This window comes from Lissotriton helveticus, chromosome 3_1, assembly GCF_964261635.1.
Source record: "Lissotriton helveticus chromosome 3_1, aLisHel1.1, whole genome shotgun sequence".
NCBI lineage: Eukaryota > Metazoa > Chordata > Amphibia > Caudata > Salamandridae > Lissotriton > Lissotriton helveticus.
Genome location: NC_136061.1, coordinates 1537116562 through 1537137861, shown reverse-complemented (window position 1 = coordinate 1537137861; position 21300 = coordinate 1537116562). Strand labels below are relative to the sequence as shown.

Here is a 21300-nt window from a genome sequence, read left to right as displayed (position 1 = left end):
ATGCGACATGCTAAAATCGCTATATGTTGCTATTTAATTTATACATTAAACAAAACGGATATGTGCAAAATGTTAAAGGATTGAAATTAGATAAAGTTAAAATTCGCATTTACTAGGAATATGAAAAGCCTCAAAAATAAATTGTGTGTTTTATAGAAAAACGAATTTATAGCATTTTTTGTACCTACATGCATTAGTATATGCACGCATACAAAACTGCCGTTACACGCTTAAAAAGGATAAAATTAGGAAAAACATTCAATGGATATAAATCAGGCCCCAAAAAGGAGAAAACGAAATTGTCTATTTTTTTCAAAAATAAATAAATTTACTGCATTTTTCCTTAGATGCACTGTATTAGATGGTCACGGGAAAACATCTCAGCTAAAGTACATTTTTTTCTTGCCAGATTTAAATGCATCTTTTTGCACGTGCATTTTTAAAAACTTAAAATGTCTGTTTTCAGTAAAACTAAAAGCGTGCTCAGGTTTCAGCATTTCTTTCAGGTTTTCAGTCTTTCCTGCCTTAAGGCAGCAGATGTTGTTTTTCGAGGGCCATAAATTGCATTGGAACGTTTTTAGCACAGTTGGATCTTTTTAATTTTAGATTAGTGTTTTAGAGGGTTACAAAATAAGGTTCTGTGTAACACTGGAAAAGATCCAAATGTGGTTTTATTCTCTTTAAGCAATTTTTAAAAGTATATTTTTGGTTCTTATGCTAAATACTGATGGCCTTTTAAAATATGGCGCAGAAATGTGACGCAGGAAAAATGTCATGTTTAAAGTTAAGCTTTTGTGCTTCGGCGCATAAATGAACTCATCTAAAATTATAGGCAAGGGATGCAACTTACCTTTATATGTGGAATTCTCATAAAAAGATAATTGGTTTCTTTGAAAGAAAAATTATTAATTATGAAAAAATTATCTGAAAAAAATAAGTGCTTTTTAATATCGTTTTTTGATATTTATAAAGCTTAGTACTCATGCTATGACTCCCTAGCATTAAAATTTGATTTCAGTTATGTGTTACTGAATAATTAGGTAATTTACATGTTGGTTTTCGCTTGGCGCAGGCGTAAAAGACTTTTTTCTAGGATTTACATGAGAGATGCCCAATGTTCAACCTCTGTCATGTGTAAAGGACATTCTGAGGAAGATTAATATGTGAAGCAATCATAGGATATTAACTTTTAAGTTCCCTAAATGCCAAAGTCGAAAATGGGTAATTAGACTATTTAAAGAGGCATTCTTGCCATGAGAGTAACTTTCACAGTGTCTTAGGCTTTAGTAAATACATACATTTAGGTATAATACAAGTTTGCCAGTTATTCTTATTTGGGCTTGCTATGCTGCCTCAGTGAGCCAATGTGACTGGTGCACGGGTTTTGTTTAATATCAGGATTGAAGGTTCTAGCTTTGGCAGGGCCTACTTGGACATTCATGTTTAGGGTTGATGAAAAGGGGTATCATTGCATAGGGTGGTAACAAGCAGTTGTTTTAAGCTGGTATGTTGTGTTGTTGTGCCCAGCAAATTCTTCACAGTGAATGTTTTAAAATTCTAAGAATAAAATACTTTTAGCCCTTTAAAGAAGTCATTTATAACATGTGTTTTTCAATAGGGTTGATTATTGGAGGGTTAAAAAGAGTGGGACAGTTTTTGCATTTGTCAGCTCCAGGGACGAATAGGAGGGTGGTCAAGGAACGCACGGAGTATGTCAAGTAGAGTTTGACCTGAAGGTCAGTGAGGTGGGGTTAGGAGTAAGTAAAAACAGATGTTCTGCTGAGGGCCTTTCGGACCTCAGGGCATTCTGGCGCAGGGGATGTAGAGTGTCTGTGAATGAGTTCTGCTTTTTGAGAAGTTGGAATTAGTATGTTTTCGGAAGATGGTTAATTACAGTTGGTATTTTGTATGTTATGTGCAGTCAGCAGTATGTTGAAAAGAGATGTTTTTTTATTATGACTTCTTTGCAAGGAAATGTTCGTGTTTTTTTCATGATTTAGCATTTTCCCCTTTATGAATCGTTCCTGCTGGTCGACACTGTAAGTTTTATTTGACAGTTCAATCTCCAGTGCTGGTGATGATCTGTCAAAAGGGTGGGAGTAAGTGAAAGTGTAAATTTTGAGATTAAATGAAAGTGTGCAATTTTGATTTTTGATTCTAAACCTGACAAATTAAGCAGGCCTGCATTGATGGGTTTTGGGCTGCATGAATACATGCGTCACTGCTTATGTTATTGTGATTTGTCCATGCCTTTTTGTGCTTGCTATACTGCATGTATATTTGATGGCTTGGTATATGTTGGTTGTGTTTTATGTTGCTACTTAAGAAATTATTACAAGTTTGCCTTTATTGCAAGGAGGCATGTATGACGATATGTGTCACTTTTACAATAATTGGGTAAAATTTGTATTGATACTAAATTTCACAGACATGATGTTTGCATGCTGTTGACACGAATAGACAACACCTCACCAGTGTATGTCAAAATTTGGCCATAATAGTATTGAAGTAAAATAAAAGAGATATACATGAGTCATGATATTGCCCTCTCCCTTATGGACCAGGTAATTCTAAATTTATGTATCCTTGATTGGACCTAAGGATGAAATTATAGATTTGTGGCTCTTGTTAAAGGTGACCTAAACTTTTCATTTTTTCCCCTGCAGAAGGAACTGGACCATTAACTGATTGGGGATTTTAGTTGTGTCCTATTTCCGTTTCCCTTTTTCATATTCCTTTCACCAGTCAGCCCATTTATTACTATGGGTGTATTGTTTATGCGCACACTTTAAGACTAGAGTGATGTATCAGGGATCCCCCATGTTATGTAAAATGTTTTTTTCAGACTGATTGTCGGGGTAGTGACAGGCTGGTTAACTGACCCAATGTTATAGTAAGACACGTTTTCCATCTCAATAGGAGATATCTTAAGTTTACCTTTTTAACATGACGAATTTTCAATGTCTATTTTAATTCCTCAGTTCTCTTTTATTCCTGCTGCTTTAATTTGTGGTGGGATCAGATGTGTTCTAATCATGCAAATAGCGGGACTCTCCAGTTCTGGTCTTGTTGTCTGCACATTTGATCATTAGCCTTTGTATTGCATAGTGCACTTAATGCACATTTTTAAAGGGATTTTTCTTCATGTCCTTAATAATCTGTATTATGTCATTTCTCTATTTGAGATGTTCTAGAATTTAGAACACCTAGGCTTAATCATTGAGGAATATATGTATTTGCACCATTAGACAATGCCACCATATGTAAAAACATCCATTTAGATAGAATTTTCATGTAGTTATTTACCCTTCGATGATGAAGGATATGCTCTCACACGAAAACCCAATTGAAAAGCCCAGAGACACCGTTTGCCTACTGCCTTTATGTTTGAAATTGCTTTTTGGAAATGACAGTGCATTCTAGACCAACATTGTCCCATGGCGTGTGGCCACTCCTTTGCAGATTGCAGGCCACTTGCTTTCAGTCCCCTTGTTAAAACCCATGAACTGTTTTGTGCTTGATTTGAAGGAAACTAACAGTTATGTCACATTTCCTATATCACTAGGTTCTGCGGGATCTTCCAGAGTCAAAGGAAGAGTGATACCCTGCAGATCTGTGATCGAGACTAAGCACACTCTCCATCAGTGACAGATGAAAGACAGACTTCTTGGCTCTACAATTCCTGCAACCAGAAAGTAGTGTGACAGCAATCATCAGCGTGACAGCGATCATCAGCGTGCCCCCAATGGTACCTCCCAAGCAAGCCATTTGTTTCATCAGAAGGCGTTGTAAACAGAAAAAGAAAAGAGGAGCTGGTTTCAAAGATGCGAAGGATCCCTGTTGTTGATGGCAGGGCTGTCATCCAGTTTGTTCAGTTTGTTCAACTGTCATGTGCTTGAACCTCTGACAGCGCGCGGTCCCCTGATCCCCTTGGCCTAAGTTTTTGGCCCTCCACACACCTCTTTTCCTTTGCTCCAGCGGAAAGGCAGTGCACCCGAGGATAAAAAGGCACTACATTCCGGTGCCCATGAGAGAGCAGCTTGAGCGTCCTCTGACACTCAATGATGAGTGTTGGAGTCTGAAAGTGCTGCTGATCTTGCTGGGTTGTTTCTCAGTAGTGCTTGGATCTGCATGAAATGCTTTGTGCCCTTGATCAATGAAGGGCGCATCATCTGTAGTATCTGCCACGAAGAAGAGACACTGGTGCACTGCCTTGAGACATTGAGACTTTGTAATTGAGCTATGAGTGTTTGCCAGGAGGGCACTCCAACGGATACTGAGTCATGAAGAGCCTGAATGGAGAGGCCCAACGCGAAGAAGACACTGGAAGCGGATTTGATGGACAATAGAAGCCTACCAGCAGAGGCTTTGACGGACTCTGGGTATTTTCTGTGAGCTTGTATAGAATTGGAGTTTGGAAACTAATTTTTGCAGCTTTGCTAGCATTGTTTTAAAGTACTATTCTCTTGAGTAGAAGCAGAATAACGTCCATTTTCTGTGAAAGAGTATTCCCTTTTCACCTCAGAGCATTAATGAGAGTCACCACTGTCTCACTTGAGCATATAATGAATTACAGAAATGCTTAGGAAGACCTAAAATGTACTAGATAATTTTAGGATGTACGTTTGCTTAGGGTTGTGGAAAATTATGATTCATTTGTAATAGCGGTCACTACTTTGTTTATATGGTCTTAATGACGTGTTTTCTAGTATGTTTTAAACATGGCTTTGTCTTTTATGGGTGGGATTGTTTTTTCTGCCCAATTCACATCTGCACCCACCTCCCAAACCTACGTCTTTTCCTACTTCTACTTCTTTGCATCTTTCCAGATGTTACCCGAACACGGATAGTTAGGAGATCAGAGTTTACTGATAAATTCCTTTTGTACCGTTTTCATCAACACCAGTTAGTAGTTGAACATCACTTATTGTTGGGTGCGTGGTCTTGTACCACATACTACAGATAGAGGTATTCCCTATTTTGGTCCTGCCATATATGGCCTTTGTGCTACTGCGTGTGTAGGGAGACCTGTTCCGAGAGAGTCGCTAGGTAATAGGATTATGCTTCAGTAACATCTTGAGGATTTTTTATAAAACATAGATCTGGACCCAGACTAGCGTGAGTATAGGTTATTGCCTATGTAAGGGCAAAAGGTGCGTCTGTGGTACTTTAAATTCTGGACTCATGTAATAAACTTTGTCATAGCATGACGATTTTTATATCAAAAGACCGAGAATGGCCAGTACACTATGTACAAGCATTTTCGTTATGTTCCAGTAACAATTTCACCTCGAAATTGTCATTTTCGTTTTGAACCCTTGGCTTCCATTTTGTGTACAGCAGCCATGCTGTGTGTTGCCCTTTACATAGGCTATAACACACAGCTAAATTCGATTCCAAAAGGCCACGTACACCTTGATTGACTTTCCCCTGACCTGAGCCTGTTGGAACCATTGCCCCAGGCCGAACCTGTTTGGTCAGTTCCTCTCCCAGTGGCCGAGCAAGATAGCATCAAGGCCCAACATGCCATAAACCTTCTCATCGCATACACACCCTGCCTATCTTACTTCCATCTGTTCCTGCTCCTGCCTCCACGAGCTATTTATGCCATGGGCTGTGATCTTACTGTTTTGGGGTTATCCGGCCTTGTCAGCTAAAGAATGTATTCATTATGTGGACATTGTTTATGGCCTGGACTTAATTTGAAAGTGGGTTTTGCATCTGTGTGCACGTTCTGGGAATGTATTTCAAATATGTGCCTAAGGCATAACAATCTGTATAAAAGGACTGTGCGGAGTCCATGAAGGCAGGCTATCTCATTCAGTCGCTTTTAGGCGTGGCTGGGCGACGTAGCCTCACAGTTGTATGTAATAAAGATGTCTTTTCATATTTCAGATTCTCTGTCAATTCCTTTGCTGCTTTTGAATGGACTACCTATTGGTAAGACCCCTGAGAAGGAGTTTGAGGATTTCTAGAACCACACTTCCAGTACAAAACCTATGCTTGACAGAATGCACACACCCTTGCACTACGGCGCAAGACTGGATACAATGGCGAGTGGCAGCCTAAAGTGTGCTGTGTTGGTCGAAGTTAGTACATTTCCCCCGTGTGTTTTATGAGAAAGTCGATCCCGCCACCATTTCAGATACTCAGTGGGTTGGCTTCCTGGACCAGCCTAGGGAGGATACCTGGCACTGCTTCCCAGAGTAGAATACAGGAGGCCCTGGTGGGGCAAAGATGCAAGGTTTTGCTTTGATGTATCCTCTTACAATAGGCTGCACCTCTTTTTTAGGCCACACCCTTTTTCATTTGGCAACACCTCAAGACACCATACCTACCCCCTTACTGGATTACACCACCCCTTGTTACTAGGCCCTATCTCCTCTTTATTGGACCACACCCCCTCTAGGTTAAGCCACAACTTTGAATTAGGACACCATTAATTAAAGCACCGGCCATCCGCCTCACTAGACTAACCCCTTCTGAAAATATCACTCCTTCTCCTTATTGGACCACCTCCTCATCAGACCAGCCAGTCTCATCAGGACAAGCCTCCTCCTTTTGGGATGAACCCTCCACCATATTACATGATCTGCAGCCTGTCAGACTACATGCCTTGGACATATTGGACCACAACCCTCATTAGATCTCCACTTCTCCATAGGCACCGACTTGCACCACCCCTGGCCACTCTTAGTGGACCACCCTTTCTATCTGAACAACTCCTCCTCTTCGCTGAACTCCAGCACCACTCAAATGGCCACGCTCCCTCCAAACGTCGCCTCTCGATAGGTTACACCTTCTTCATATGGGACCTCCCCATGCCAATGGCATCTGTACATTTGCAATTTCCAGATGCCATTGGCCAGGCCCTTTAGATATGACCCAACTGTGCCTCAATCCTGCTGGACATTGAGAGATCAAATTCTTGATGTATTCCCCTAAATATCCCTGCCCTATATTTACAGTGAGAATGGTGAACAACCCCTCGATGAAAAGTTGCTTATTTAAAATAAAGATTTATTTTCTCAAACATACAAGTACTCCATGATAATCAATTGACGTTCCAAATAAAGTTAAAATAAGTACATTTTGGGGACATTTATAGTGCACATGCTGGGCCAGCCCTTCACATACCTAATTAAAAGTAATCACATTTATGTGTTAGATCTCTGTGGATGGTGGGAGACATGCCCACAGAATGACCAGGTCTGACAGAATCCTTAATTCAAGGTGGTGTTTCTGGAGAACAGGGTCTGGTGTTTGGAAATTATCTCTGGAGGTGGAGACCATGGGCAACTGGAGGTGGTGCATATCCTCTGTCAACGCATCAGCGTGGACCAGATCAGGCCGGAGAGTAGTAGGGTGTTCCAAGTGAAACGCTGCTTGCTCTGTGCTCCAGATGTCAGCTGGCTGCCGTAGCGGTCCAGGAGCTGTAGGACAACACCATTGGTCCAGCCAAAGCCCTCCTGCAAGAGAAGTGGATGCAAAGGTTATCCCATGTGATGATGGACCCCGCTCCTCCCTCTGGCGTGTGCCAGTAGTCACCAGACACAGTAAGCCAATAGCTTGTGCACGCACACAAACTTATAAACAAATACTCAACTTGTAACTTTGAGGCATGCTTGTGCGTTTCCCCTCCTGTTTTGTATTTTCACTTTATTAATTTTCTAAATGTATTAATTTAAAAAAAAATCACATCATAATATTCCCAATTGTCTTCAGTTTACTAATCTAGTAGCTCAACAATTTGAGTACTTGAATAGCTCTCATTATATTTGGCAATACATTCAGTTTCCCCACATTCTATCACCACAAAAGGTTAAAAGTAGTCTTAACCAGGATGAGAATAGCCACCATCAGTCATCCCTAGTGAGATTGACGCACTAAATACCATTAAATTGGGAAAAGGTAGCACCATAGTGCACCCATACCCGCAGAAATCATGTCACTGATTGTGCACATTACAGATTCGATTCCACAAATGCAAGACACTTTTTGTACTATGAAACAAGTTATTGGTATGTTTAATTGGCTTATAGGACACTCTCAAAAACAGTAACACAGGGGCGTAGATTCGGGAGGGGGTGTTGGTGGTGTTACACCCCTCCTAATACTTGTATTTTTTTTATAAGTAGTTGGGTACAGATGCTTTCAGTCGGGTATGGCGAGGGGTCTGTCAGAATTCACCAGGAATCTTTAAATATACAAAGACAAAAATGTACACAATATGGGGCCTATTAGGATGGCGGACGGACCTGCGTCCGTCCGCCACCCCCTCGGTGGAGGCACCGTCCGCAGGGGCAGCGGCGATCCCTCCAGTGCAATTAGGATGTGACCGCTACCCTGGCGGTCACATCCCGTATCTTTAACCTTGCGCCGCAAGGTTAAAAATGCATGTTTAACATTTACATGCACAAAGCGGCAGGCACCGTGCATGTAATGCTGGGGGTACCATAGGTACCCCCATGTGCACCCCCACCCCCCGACACCCTGGGGGCCCGCAACGGGCCCCCAAACAACAAAGACCACATGCTTTTCCACAGCGGAAAAGCCGCCGCGGAAAAGCATGTTTTGTGCCCCATCTTAATATGGCTGGCGGTGTCTGATAGACACCGCCACCATATTAGAGCTTTTCCGCCACGGTCAGAAGGCGACCGCGGCGGAAAATGGGAGGTCGGTCTTCCCGTCCGCCCGATGACCCCCCAGCCATCTTAATCTGGCGGGGGGTCTTTGTAGGCACCGCAGCGGTGAATCCGCGTCCTCCGGGCTGGCGGTGGCTTCCGCCGGCCGGGAGGATGCGGATTCACCACAATCCTAATCGACCACTATATCCCTTTCTCTATTTTGAAAGTCTTCAAAAATGTTGGGTATTTTACAAAATACTGTGGGGCAGATTTAAAAGGAAGTAACGCATCGCGTCAACGCAAGCTCTTTGGCTGTGCCATGCTGCGGCATTTCCAAAGCACAGGAATGAGACATATTTACAATAATATGTCACATTCCTGTGCTCTCCCCTGCGCTGGCGCACAAACAGCAGCCATGCATCGGCACAGGCACCCATGCACCATGGTGCAAGGACACCTGCGTCATGGGAAGATTGTTTTTGTGCAGGAAATGGCACCTTCCTGCACAAAAACAATCACTGCAAGCATTTTCCTCTTTCAATGCGTGCTGTAGAATGTAGCACACATTGAAAGAGGAAAAAACGAGGATAAATGAAAACATCTCTGCGCTCACTACGCCACCCCTAGGGTGGCGTAGCATTCAGACGCATTTCCAGATTTACGATTCCTCGTCAATCTGGAAATATGTCTTGTTCCATGGGTGTTGTGTGGGAACACCCACAACAACACCCATGAAACGCCCCTTTCACGCAAAGTGCTGCGTGTAAAGGGTCCATATTTACAAGGACAGGAAAAGCCACGCAGGGTGGCTTTTCCTGTCCTTGTAAATATGGAGCAGTAACATGCGCCACCAGTACGTCACAAAAAGTGACGTACTGGTGGCGCAGGGGGCTTGAAAATCTGCCCCTGTGTTTTCTCTCACTAAGTACTCCTACCTATCCGCAATCCTCTCCCTTTCCACTGCCCCTTAAGCCCCTCGCAGTACGCTTCTAGTATAATATATTTTAACATATGCCAGCCTGATTGTTAAAGAATCTGAATTCCTCCCCAATCTTACTAACCAAGCAACTTACTTAGTTGCAGCTTACTCCTGCAGGAATGTCCTAGCAGACTCGGAAGGAGGATCCCTGGGAGAACCTCTTGCTATTTCTAGGGTGCCCTGCATTAATGTACCTTATCGAGCAGCTTTGGTTTCACTGCGGTGCTGGTGATTTTTTATGTGAGCTTCTGCCATTCTGTTTTCTGCCTTGGACTGGTGCTATGCGTGAGATGCTGTCTGTGAGGGGTGCACTTCCAGTTCTTGCAATACAAGGATCATTTTTCCTGAAAGTGCACGAGGTTGGCTGTGGGGGGAGTTTTGGGGTAGCCTTTCAGGGCGAGGCAATGTTTGTGTGTGTGTATGGTTATCCTTGTTGCTTCTCTTGTCATTTGTAGCTATGTTTTACTATGCCACATGCACGTCAAAGAAGACCTTTTCGCCTTTCAAATGGATGTGTATTGTGACAGAAGGTATCTGCTTCCAAATGAATTTTCACTAGACATGGACATGGACGAATTACTTTCTAAATGCGATAGGATTTTTTGCCAAATTACTTATTTTTTTCTTTTTTCACGCATGGGGAATTTTACTCGGATTTGCGTGGGATCACGGAGGTGTTGTGTCAAGACCTAACAAGCACTGGCAAAGCCAAGAGGTCTCGCCTTTGAGACTATTGGCTCTGCCATTGCTTCTTGTTCCTGCTGTACAGCATAGACATTGTCAGCTTTAGCAATAATTTATAGCCATGCCGTTCAGCAGTGTGGCTGCTGTGCAGCATGGCTAAAAACAATAATAAAAAAGGACTATGATTCAGATGCATCCAGCACTAATTCACTTTACAAAAAAAATGCATTAGCCCTGGCTGCATCATAGCACTTTTAAAATTAGTTTTGGCTACACTGCAAAGCATCCGTGCTACTGTACAGCATGGCTACAAAACATTGCCAAATCCAATAGGTCTCATAGGCAGGACTTATTGGTTTTACCAATGCTTGTTCAATAGGAGGCCACTGGAGAACATGTAGGGGTGATAAACAATCTTCCCCCAATCTGATCATCAGCCATTTTGGATGTACAAAAGCTAGGAAGGCTGCACATTACAGAGACTCAAATACAATGACTGTGGGCGTGGTTTTGATTTTGAGAGCTGAGCTTTAAGTACTTTCTGTCTTTTGAATCGTGATATATTTGGAGTGTGGGTGCCTTCTTATCGCCCCCTTAACATTTCCTGTTATATTTAAATATTGACGGAGAGCCTCACCTGCACCTCATACTCTCCGCCTCCTCCAGGCTTTCCATCACCGCTGACATCATACTGCAGAAAAAGTAAGAAGAAAGAAGATATATGAAACACAAGCTGGTTCGTACACATCAGACGGACGAAAGTGCCAGCGCTGTGTTTGTCGGAGAGAGTGCATGATTGATTGTACAAATTGCAAGAGTGCCCCTTATGATTAGCCAGTCACAATACAGGTGTTTACAGGAACCAGTTCTGTATCAAGTGATTCTACAGCCATGAGAAATATTCCTCCAATCAAACACCTTGACAAATGTACAGCACTCCCTATCACTCTGCAGGGTGCTAGAATGAGTCTACAGAACTGCCAATTCTCGCATTCGTGCACAGAAGAAATACTGCAAGGTTTATCTATGCTCTTTATGTACCTGCATGCCTGGCTGTGACCTTGTGCTGCCTGTAACTAATGCATACTTGTAGATGGTCATTTTGTCTGTTCTTTGTTGCTTCATGTCGTAGGGATAGCATGTACTTTGGTTTCCTGTAAACAGAGCACTCCTATAAGTAAGTAACTCTTGGGCTGACACTATCAGGTATTTAGGCCACCTGGAACCAGTGTGTTCCTTCCGCTGCTCCTCTGTTGCTCCTGGATGGACCCATAGAGCCAGTGCTTCATTTGGAAAAGCATTAGTGTCAGTGGCCAAAGCTCTGCTCGGAAGCCCACAACCGGGTCCGCCGCACTGAATACCAAGGCTGCGTTGTTTGAAATCCACCTCATGCCTCTTTAATCCACTATTGGACCCTCCCTACCCCTTTAACTCATGCAGGTTCTTACACTCTCCATTTGTAACAGTTCATCTTTCTTTTGCCCCCTTGTGCGTTCTTCCCTCTCTTGCTCTCAGGATAAGTCTGATGATGAAAAATAAGTGCCAGTCCCCAAAAATAAGTGCTGCTGGGCTCAACAGGAACCACTGGCTCAAGGTAAGCACTGCATAGACCATACCTAGGGCACTGCTGTGGGTTGCTCTGTGCTGCTTCTGGGTTGCCCACAATTAGAATTACTAATGGTTATGTTCCTCCAGTTGCATGACTGCTGGGCATTCTTTGCTGATGGATGGACTCAAATAACCAACCATGGCTGGGTTTTTACTGTGCACACCTGGGGGTTGCTCACCTGATGCCTCAGGGAATATATAGAGACAGAGAAATAGTCATAACTGCCTATGTGGAGCACATGCCACAAGCTGGTCCTCGCTCAACCCAAGATGGATTCCATGGATGCTCATATAAGGAATCGCAAGGTTCAATGCTCATAGATTTCACTGCGCCACTTCTATGAGGCTTTTTCACGGGGAATGTTCACCCTGCATTCATTATACCTGACGCAGGTATAATGTAGCGCAGGCTTTTACAAAGTGACGCATCTGCCTGGATGCGTCACTTTGTAAATAAAGGCCAGTTTGGAGCATTGTTTACACCACAACAGCGTAAAAAAAGTGATGCAACTGCGGAGCAAGCCCTTCATAAGAAAGGGCCTTTTTTCTGTATTTGCAGTCGCAATCATCAGCAACTAGTTTTAGGGAACTTTAAAAACCCCACATTTTCAATAAATAGAGGTTTGAGGTATAAGTAAGTGATTGGTTTGCTGGAGCCAAGAAACACAGGTGTACATGCGCTCTACTTACAACCAATAACATAACACTAAGCACAGCAGTGAATTAATGTCAATTGCATACCATATGTTATATTTCTGCGACTCACGACAAGACTAAAGCGACACTGAGGTCACTTATGCAGGACACCAAAAAGCTTCCTGCTTAGGCAGGACTGCAAATCAACATTCTTCCAACCAGCTACTCCCACCAAAGCGTTGTGTGCTACTTGCCCAATATTGCTCTTCAGCAGGCACATATATATGCACATAGAAGTAAAATACAATATCATCTCTAAATAGGGGTTTTATTCAAAATTCCTCCTCTTACCATGAACTAAATCTCACTCATGAAATCACACAAGAGTTGGTAGTATTACAAACAATGCCCCCTTTTTTGCAATGGAAGACCTTCTACCAGGAGCAGAAGCATCAGGTAAGTTAACTAAACCACAGAAGTTGTTCATTTTCACTGGGAAAAGTGTAAAAGAATATGAAACGTATTTTCCCATAATTAGATGAACAAGTTAGCTTTGTACAGCTACATCTCTCAACAAATTTAAGAAAGATAGAGTTAGTCCTGTATAAAACACACTGGATCTTTTTTTTTTTAAAGGCGTGCTTCAGTCTATCTTTAAAGAAACAGTTATGAGAGCCTTCACTAGTAGGTCCTTTATTGGCAGATTGTAAGGGGAGACACAAATACTTCTAACGGAGAATGCGTGCTGGCTTTGTACTGCCGCGTCTCCCCCCATCCTTAAATGTAAGGATATAGGCACTGGCCAGCACTGCCACGTCTTCTTGGCACTGACTGAGATACTACCTGCTCCTACAACCTCCGACAAAAACCCCTTTCCAAGGGAAATGCAATGGCTCAGCACAGCGTGTCCTCATTTATTGAATTTTTTAGTTTTATATATAGGAAACTCAACCTGAAGGTATTGGAGCGGAGTACTTTACATGAGCCCCACTTACATTCTACAAGGACTTGTGATTCATTTTGGTTGTTTTTTAGGCATGGGGAGATTAAGTGATCTGCCCAGAATCACAGGATGTTGAGCCAACCCCGAGACTGGAACCTGGTTCCCTTTCCCAGTTCCAAAGACAGCAGCTCTGGGCTGGCCATAACGCCACATCCTAATTAGTGCTTGCATCTTCCTGTCAAAACACTTTTCGATTGAGATAATTTGGCTCAGCCGCGCCACTTCTCCATTAAAAAAATAACCATAGACACTTAAAAATAAGACAAGTGAGAAAAACAACTTTTTTAAAGACAGCCTGTCTTTAAAAAAGTTTTTTTTAAAGACAGTATTCTAACGCTTTTTTAAAGACAGTATTCTAACACTGAAGACACGCTGAGTACGGTCTTCAATATAGCCGTAGAGCCAGACGTAGCGGTCTCTACAGGCCATTAAAGTCCCACTCCAGCATTGGGTTCGGGCCTTTAACAGGGGAGCTGTCCTGCTACGGAGTGCCCTACAAGGTAGAATGTTCAAATTTGTAAATATAAAGGACCGACAGAGCGTGAGGGGCATGAAATCCCCTTGGGCTTCGTGAGGCCTTTGTTAACAGCAACAGCTGTGAAAAACATAATTCGGATGTTGATGCTCTGGGCTTCCCTCAGCCATTAGAACCCTGGAGCACTCCATTGTCTTCAATGGAGCACTCAACATTCCAAAGTTCTAATTTAAGTTATCTAAATGATAACAGTTTCATTACCAACCCTCCTCCAATTGCTTATTTCTTTTGTCTCTGAAGAGTGCTTGCGAGTGGTTAGTCTTTGTTTTTTATATCTGCAATATGTTTGGACTCAAGACACATATTTATCTATTTAAATATTTTTAAAGTGTATTAGAACATTGGAATGTTGAGAGCTCCATTGAAGACAATCGAGCGGCTCAGGCCTTTAATGGCTGGTAGAAACCTGGAGCACCAACATTCCAATGTTTGTCTCGATGTTTCTCCCTTTTTAATTTAGAACATTCTAACCAATAAGGGTAGAATGTTGTAATAGCCTTATAGACATTGTGCCTAGCGCTATACCTGTTGTTAAAGGCCCTTACCCTCGTTATTGGCCTTTGCCTGCAGATCAGGCCTATAACTGGGGTTCTGGGCCTTTAACAACCGTTATAGCCCTCTGCAGCAGGCTATAAGGTTATGATAATTAGCTAGGTTTACACAACGCCCAAGATTTCAAAGGCAAAAAAGTCAGCACAATGTAATTCAAATACTGGACAATGGAGGACATCACTGCCCCATAATAAAACAAGCAGACGGCGTTCGTGCTCTTGTGTGAAGATGGTGATTTTCTGGTTTGGGTGTTGTGTGAGCTGATGAAGACAGGTTGTCTTACCTTCTCAAACATGGCATTGTATTTTTGATATGCTGCATAGTTGGTCCTGACCCAGTCCTTGGCTAGCTGCAATGCGATGTCCTGTGCCTTCGGAGAGCTCGACTTGGCTAGACCTGGTTCAGAAAGAAGCAGCACTTTATTATTTACAATGTAAATAGTGGGCCTTGCATCAGCCCTTCACCCATTGGCTTATTTCGATTAGTCTTTCTTCCACTGGCTAGAGAAATTGTCAATTATATCCTAATGTACTGCCTCCTATGGAGTGCATGCATTCCAATGCATGTGGGACTGTTTTATATATATAAAGTACTCTCAACCATCACACTTTTTGTCATATTATTTTTTTGTCTCATACTTGAATTCTATACACAAACAAATTCTCGCTCCTTGTCTCTGCAGTAGGCATTTTTTTAATGCTTTTATCTCAAGTCGAGTGGTGCCTAACCTTAATGTGGCCCTTGTTTGTGTTTTTGTTTATTAAACCGGATTGCGTTCTTGGGATAAGGCCATTTGAGAGTGATTAGCGAAAAGCATCATAATATGTGCATGGTAATATGTGGGCACTTGAGCAAAGCCACCAATGCTGCCACCACCAAAACCAGCAACCTTAGAAGCCACCAAAGCAAACACCACTAACACACCTTCAGAAGCACCACCACTACTACTATCAAGATCTGGAAAATTCAGCAAATCCTGCTTTTGTATAGTGTGGCAACCTAGCCCAGATTTATCAAACTAATATGTTGTCCTTGTGTCACGCAACGTGATGCAAGGGCAATGCAATCCTTATGTCAGATTTACCATTCATGCAAAGCCACCTTGCATGGCCCTGCGTGGCTTGGTAAGTATGGAGTAATGCAAGTCCTGCCTTGCATTAAGCTGCACCGGGAAGCCGTTACATGGGTGAAGCGCAGGTGTTTCCACGCAGCCACCCGTGTGCGCATTCCAGTTTACCAAAACAAATATCTTTATTTCTCCTCGTTTCTTTTCAAAGTAAAATGGAATTGTTTTAAAACAATTGTGAAGTGTAACTAGCATGTTTTTCAAGAGTAGGCAGTGGTCCAGGGAATCGCAACCTACTCCTAAGAAAATCTTTTTTTTCAACATCCTCAAAGGGGATGGGGGTGGGGGTACTTTGGGACCCCTTCCCACTTTCGTATAGGGTACCGCTACATTTGTGTAGTTAGTAATATATACATGTTCTGCAATCGGATTTCAGTTGCAAAACAGTAATACATACCAGTCGAAATTGGTATTTGGAAAGGAAACCCTAAATATGCCCCTTCCAGCTACAGATTCAGGGGCTTATTTACGAACCCCATGCACCACTTTTGCGTCACTTTTCCCATGTTATAAGTGATGCAAAAGTGGTGCAAGGGGCTTGTAAACACGCCCCACAGTATGTAGTCGCAAACCCAAATTGCGATTCAGTAATGTGCTACCAAATCACTAACTGAGTTTCTGACATACCAAAAGGCCTTTTTTTGGTCGTCAACGGCCTGATTGTGCTAATCAGACTTTCTGTAAGCGCAAAAAGGCTTCATACATCTGACCCCAAATCTGGTCTAAGACCACTTTGTACGTCAGTAATATGGTGCCTGCAGGATGTGTTAATGGGAATAACAGGTTTATGTTACCTCTTCTGCCTGTAACTCGTTTTGACATCCTTCGAATGATGGAAGATGGAGTCAGTCTTTGGTGGGATTGAAATTTGCAGCTCTCTGCTGGGAATATCTGGCGAAAGGCTGGGGGGCTGTGTGTGTTTAAGCATCGGGGACCCAGGTATAAGTGATTGAATCTGAGCAAGGGGAGAGGAAACTGGGTAGATTTGGGTCTACATGAAATGTAACAACTTTAGCGTTCCTGACTAGAAAGTAGCGCTGCCGCCACTGTAGCACCCTGCTCACCCAGTGGAAGACCTTGGTGCACTAGCGCCACCTCATGGCACATTAGGAGCAGCAGCCTTACCCTCGATGACCATGTGCTGGAGGGGCGGCCAGGCGTTGGGGAGGTCCCACTGCTCCCCAGATTTTTCCATTGAGGTGGGAAGGCCATTCTTGAAGGACAGGGCATTGCTCTTCTGTGGGAGAAAATGAGGGTCAGAAACCTGTGACCTTGACAGATGTGCACATTTTAGGTTCAGTCCATAACATAAAGGATTGCGTCATACCCCCTCCGTTCTGTGATCTTTGGTAATTATCCCTTAGAGTGGGACTAACCGGGCCTGTACTTGCACTGATGTGTTACACTGTCGAGACTGTACAGCCCATCCCATTGTGACTAGGCAAGACTGTCGGCTGAGTATAAACGGACTAATGAATTTTAGATTTTAATGTTTCTTTGCTAACAAAGCTTTTGGTTTTAACTATTTAATCTTTTATAATAATACCATTTTCTTGTCTTATTTTAATGGTTTTGAGTAACCACAAATACAATTTATTCATTCATTCCATAGAGTGGGACTCCCTACTCTCTGATTGAGAGGCATGGCCCTCATGCAGGTTTCTACCCTCCCTGGTCTCTGAGGTGGCTTCAGTGTTAATTAGCACAGTCAGACCCCGCCGCTCACCTGACCGATTAGGTGATTTGATAGACTAATACTGCCATTACAGACCAATTAAGAGATCTAGAAATTACATTTTCAAGCGAAAAATTCATATAACTAATGTTGAGTTAGCCTTCTCCCGGGTGCAGAAACATCTCTGCATCATGGCCACTTATCGGGGGATCGGTTGTAAAGTGTCTGCCTGCTCTAAGCTTCAACAATAGCTGAACACTTCAAAAGGGCAGCATCTCAGTAGCTCCTTTGCTCTCCATTTGAGTCTAGCTGCAGATCCAGCATGATGATCAGTTTTTTGTGGCCTGGACTGTCCTGGTCTGGGTGTCGTCGGGCCACTGTGCCCTCAATGTCATAATAAAACTGCCTCCCATGAGATGCACATGTTCGCCCAGTGGTTTTGGAAGAGCGCAAGTTAGGTTACCCACCCAGCTCATAGCTAAAGCCATAGTTGTGTGTATTCTTTTCTGTTGGTGACTTTCTCTCCTGGACTTTCTCTTAGGGAGAACTGGGAGTACAAACCAAACTTTGTACGCAAAAGGGAAGGATGGTAGGCTTACTATGCAAACAGAGGCAAGTCTCTACTGAGAATGTTTCCCCGATTCCTGATTTACCAAAGCAACTAAGCCCCATGATTACATTGGTTGTGTATAGCAGGTTCTGAAAACAAAGGTTCAACTTTATTAATATTTAGACACTTGTCTTTAAAACATACATTTTAAAACTAAATAAAATATTGTATTAAATGACCCCCGCATCTCCCCCTCCCTGCCTGTAAACCAGGTTAGTACCTAATACACCGCCATTTAATACATATATTCTCCATTCCCCTAACACCCCTGAACTAAAATGATTAACTGAACCTCTTGCATCACTAATCCAAACTTATTTGTAAAAATGTTGCCAGGGCGCATGCGTCTAAAAATTCCATATTCAACAAAAGTGCAAGTGCCCTCCTATTTTCCCAAGATTCTACCATATAATTTGTAGAGGGTCTATTCCCGACATTCTCCATATCAGCCAATCTGGGCTCTTTTCTACAGGCAATTTTTAATTCTGCTTTAGAAAGATTGGAAGCCTCCGTTATCTTTAATTCCATTTTTAAGGCTCTGGCTGCTAGCCTTTTCCTGACCTTTGCCACCCACCTTAGTTCACTCTTTCCTATTCCAGCAGAACATAAGGATGATACCTTCTGAGACCCAAAGTTTATCCCAAAACCGCAAGGTTGCTTTATAGGCAGAAAAATTCCTAGCCTGCAGGTTCCCTCCTAGCCTTATTGTCTGGCTCATTGCACTTTTTGGGAAAGCTAACAATTGTTTCAAACACTTGCTCTCACATCTCTCCCAACTTCCCTCCATACTTACGGACAATACCTCTGGCCGGTAGAGACATTGAGTAGGGACCATTTCATTGTAGGCTGTCAAAAGGGACGAACAGGAACGGCACCAAGTGTTTTCTTAAAACGAACAAGGCCACCTTTCGTTGCGCCCTGCCCTCATCTCCATCAATTCTTTATGCAGGACCCAGCTTAACTATCTTGTAAACGTCATACCAAGGTACTTACATACAACCTCAACCCTGCTATTACCTAACAGGCACTTACACTGTTTCCCTTTTTTTCCAAAAGGGATTATTTTTGTTTTTTCGAGATTCAATTTATTAGCCTCACAATAATTATTAAATCTAGACAAAGTCCTCCGCAGGCCTTTTTGGGTCAAGTCCAAAGTTGCCAAATCGTCTGCATAGTATAGACATGACACACATCTATCCCCTATTTTTGGTGAAAAGGACTGATTCGCAGCCCACACCTCCAGAACGTCGGCAAGGAACAAGGAAAACAGCATTGGGCCAGGACACAGCCCTGCCGTAACCCATTTCCTAAAAGGATTCTCCACTTGGGCCCAATTTCCCAAGTGCACATCCTGCAGGATTGTTAATAAGCACAGGGGTCTTAATTTAGCCCAGATTGTACTACAGTCTACCAAATCGAAAGCTGAACTAGAATCAACAAAACAGCAGAATAAACTCCCAGTTATTTCCTTTGCCTTCTGCCTCAATGCCCACAAGCTGAAGCAATGATCTATTGTTGAATGCCCAGGCTTAAAGACCCCCTGCTCCATTGGGACAATTCTGCTGCCCTCAATACAATTCTTTAAAGACTGAGAATTACCTTAGAATACAATTTTGCGCTTACATCAAGACGGCTTATCAAACGATAATTGCCTGGAACATTCATTGCACCTTTTTTGTGTATGGGCTTTATTAATGCGGCCTTCCAGCTGGGAGGTGCTGTACTAGTCTTGGTAATGGCTATAAAAACGTTAGAGAAAAACCCTGCCTACCATATTGGGTTTGATTTAATCACAATTGCTGGAAAAGGTTTGACTTAATTACAATTGCTGGCAAATTATACAGTCCTGCTGCTTTAGTTAAATTTAGGGAGTTTTCAACTTGTCAATAGATTGAATGAAAAAATGACTCCAAGGCTTCGTCCCCCAAATTTGGCCAGCACTCCCTCATAGTCATCTCTCTGGTCTTATAAATATTACTTAAAAATTCTACCCTGGCACTTTCTGGCACCCTACATCTTGCAGGGGGGATGCAATACTACATCTCCTCTGGACCAACTTCCAGAACTTTCTCATGTCTTTTCCTTGTGATGTACTGATCATAAGGTCCCAGTTTGGAGGAAAGCCTGCTTCTTTCTCCTAGCAAGGGCCTCATACTCTCTTTTTTTACAATTGTTGACCTCATTTGCATTTACGGGGCCAATGCGCCACCTCACCCTTTCTACTTTCCTTTACTCCTTCCTAGCAAACACACACTCTTTATCAAACCACTGCTGCTTAGGAGGCTGGAGAGTTAGATCCTTTTTTACTTTCTTATTGCATAACGTTACTACTGGTCTCAATCTCAATCGATTTACAACTTCTGCAATGGTTTTTGCATACCATACCACGCTTGTCAAGGTCCATATCGTTAAACGTTTTGGAAAGTCTACTTCCATTGGGATCACTCATTCCCTCGATATTGGTGCAGCCTCTTTGGCCACTTTTAACCCACAATGATCACTACCCCTCATTCTTAACACCTTGAATTCTATATAGAGGTAAAAAAACATGCCTGAATAAAAATATAATCAATAGGGCACTGCTTGTTCCCATGCAAAAATGTTTGAGTTGCTGCAACATTCCCTTTAAAACGACCATTTAAACATACAAACCCTAACTCAAGGAGAAAACACACTAAAGTTTTACTTTCAAACTTGGACTGACCACATTTTGGGAAAATTGTGTTGGGGATACCACAGCAGTCTAACATACCTAAAACCTCAAACCCGACCTTCCCCGGATCAAGGAATCAATTAAATTCCCTCTGGAACACCTCCCACATCCCTTTCAGAGACTCCTGTTGATTTATATAGACATTCACAATGACCACATTTTTTTGCCGTAGACAACCCTCATAGAGATCCAGTGAACAAACTAGTAGTCACTCACCACTTATCTTGATGATGTTTGTCCCCTAACTGCATTTAGTAGACATCTTTTACAAACTGCATAAATCCACTCTGGTGATACTCCTCATCTGCCAACCAGGTCTCCTGGAAACAAACTATCCAATTTTCCTCCCATAAATGTGTATGATCTGTTGTTCTTATTAAATTCCTCAGCCCATGTACATTCCAGAAAAGAATCCCCAAGCTGGCGGGTGCGGCGACTCCCTAGTCTACCTGCCCCCACCACCCCCCATCAGCGCTTAGACGTGAACACCTATTGTGTAGAGGGTTCAGATCTTGGCTGGGACAGAATAGTTACCTTTAAGATGCCGCGATT

At 42.7% G+C, this 21300-nt stretch overlaps 1 protein-coding gene across 2 annotated transcripts in view; it reads right to left on the bottom strand.

Moving 5' to 3' along the window:
* Nucleotides 1-7003: 7003 nt before the first annotated feature.
* TREH (trehalase) overlaps nt 7004-21300 on the bottom strand; it is a 217369-nt gene continuing 203072 nt past the window's right edge. For both annotated transcript variants that reach the window (XM_078682220.1, XM_078682221.1), the window contains exons 13-16: nt 16876-16987; nt 14908-15020; nt 10928-10981; nt 7004-7469 (exon numbers count right to left, since the gene is read on the bottom strand). In XM_078682220.1, the coding sequence (XP_078538346.1) occupies nt 7323-7469; nt 10928-10981; nt 14908-15020; nt 16876-16987 (426 nt within the window). In that variant the 3' untranslated portion in view covers nt 7004-7322. The remainder of the gene's footprint in view (nt 7470-10927; nt 10982-14907; nt 15021-16875; nt 16988-21300) is intronic.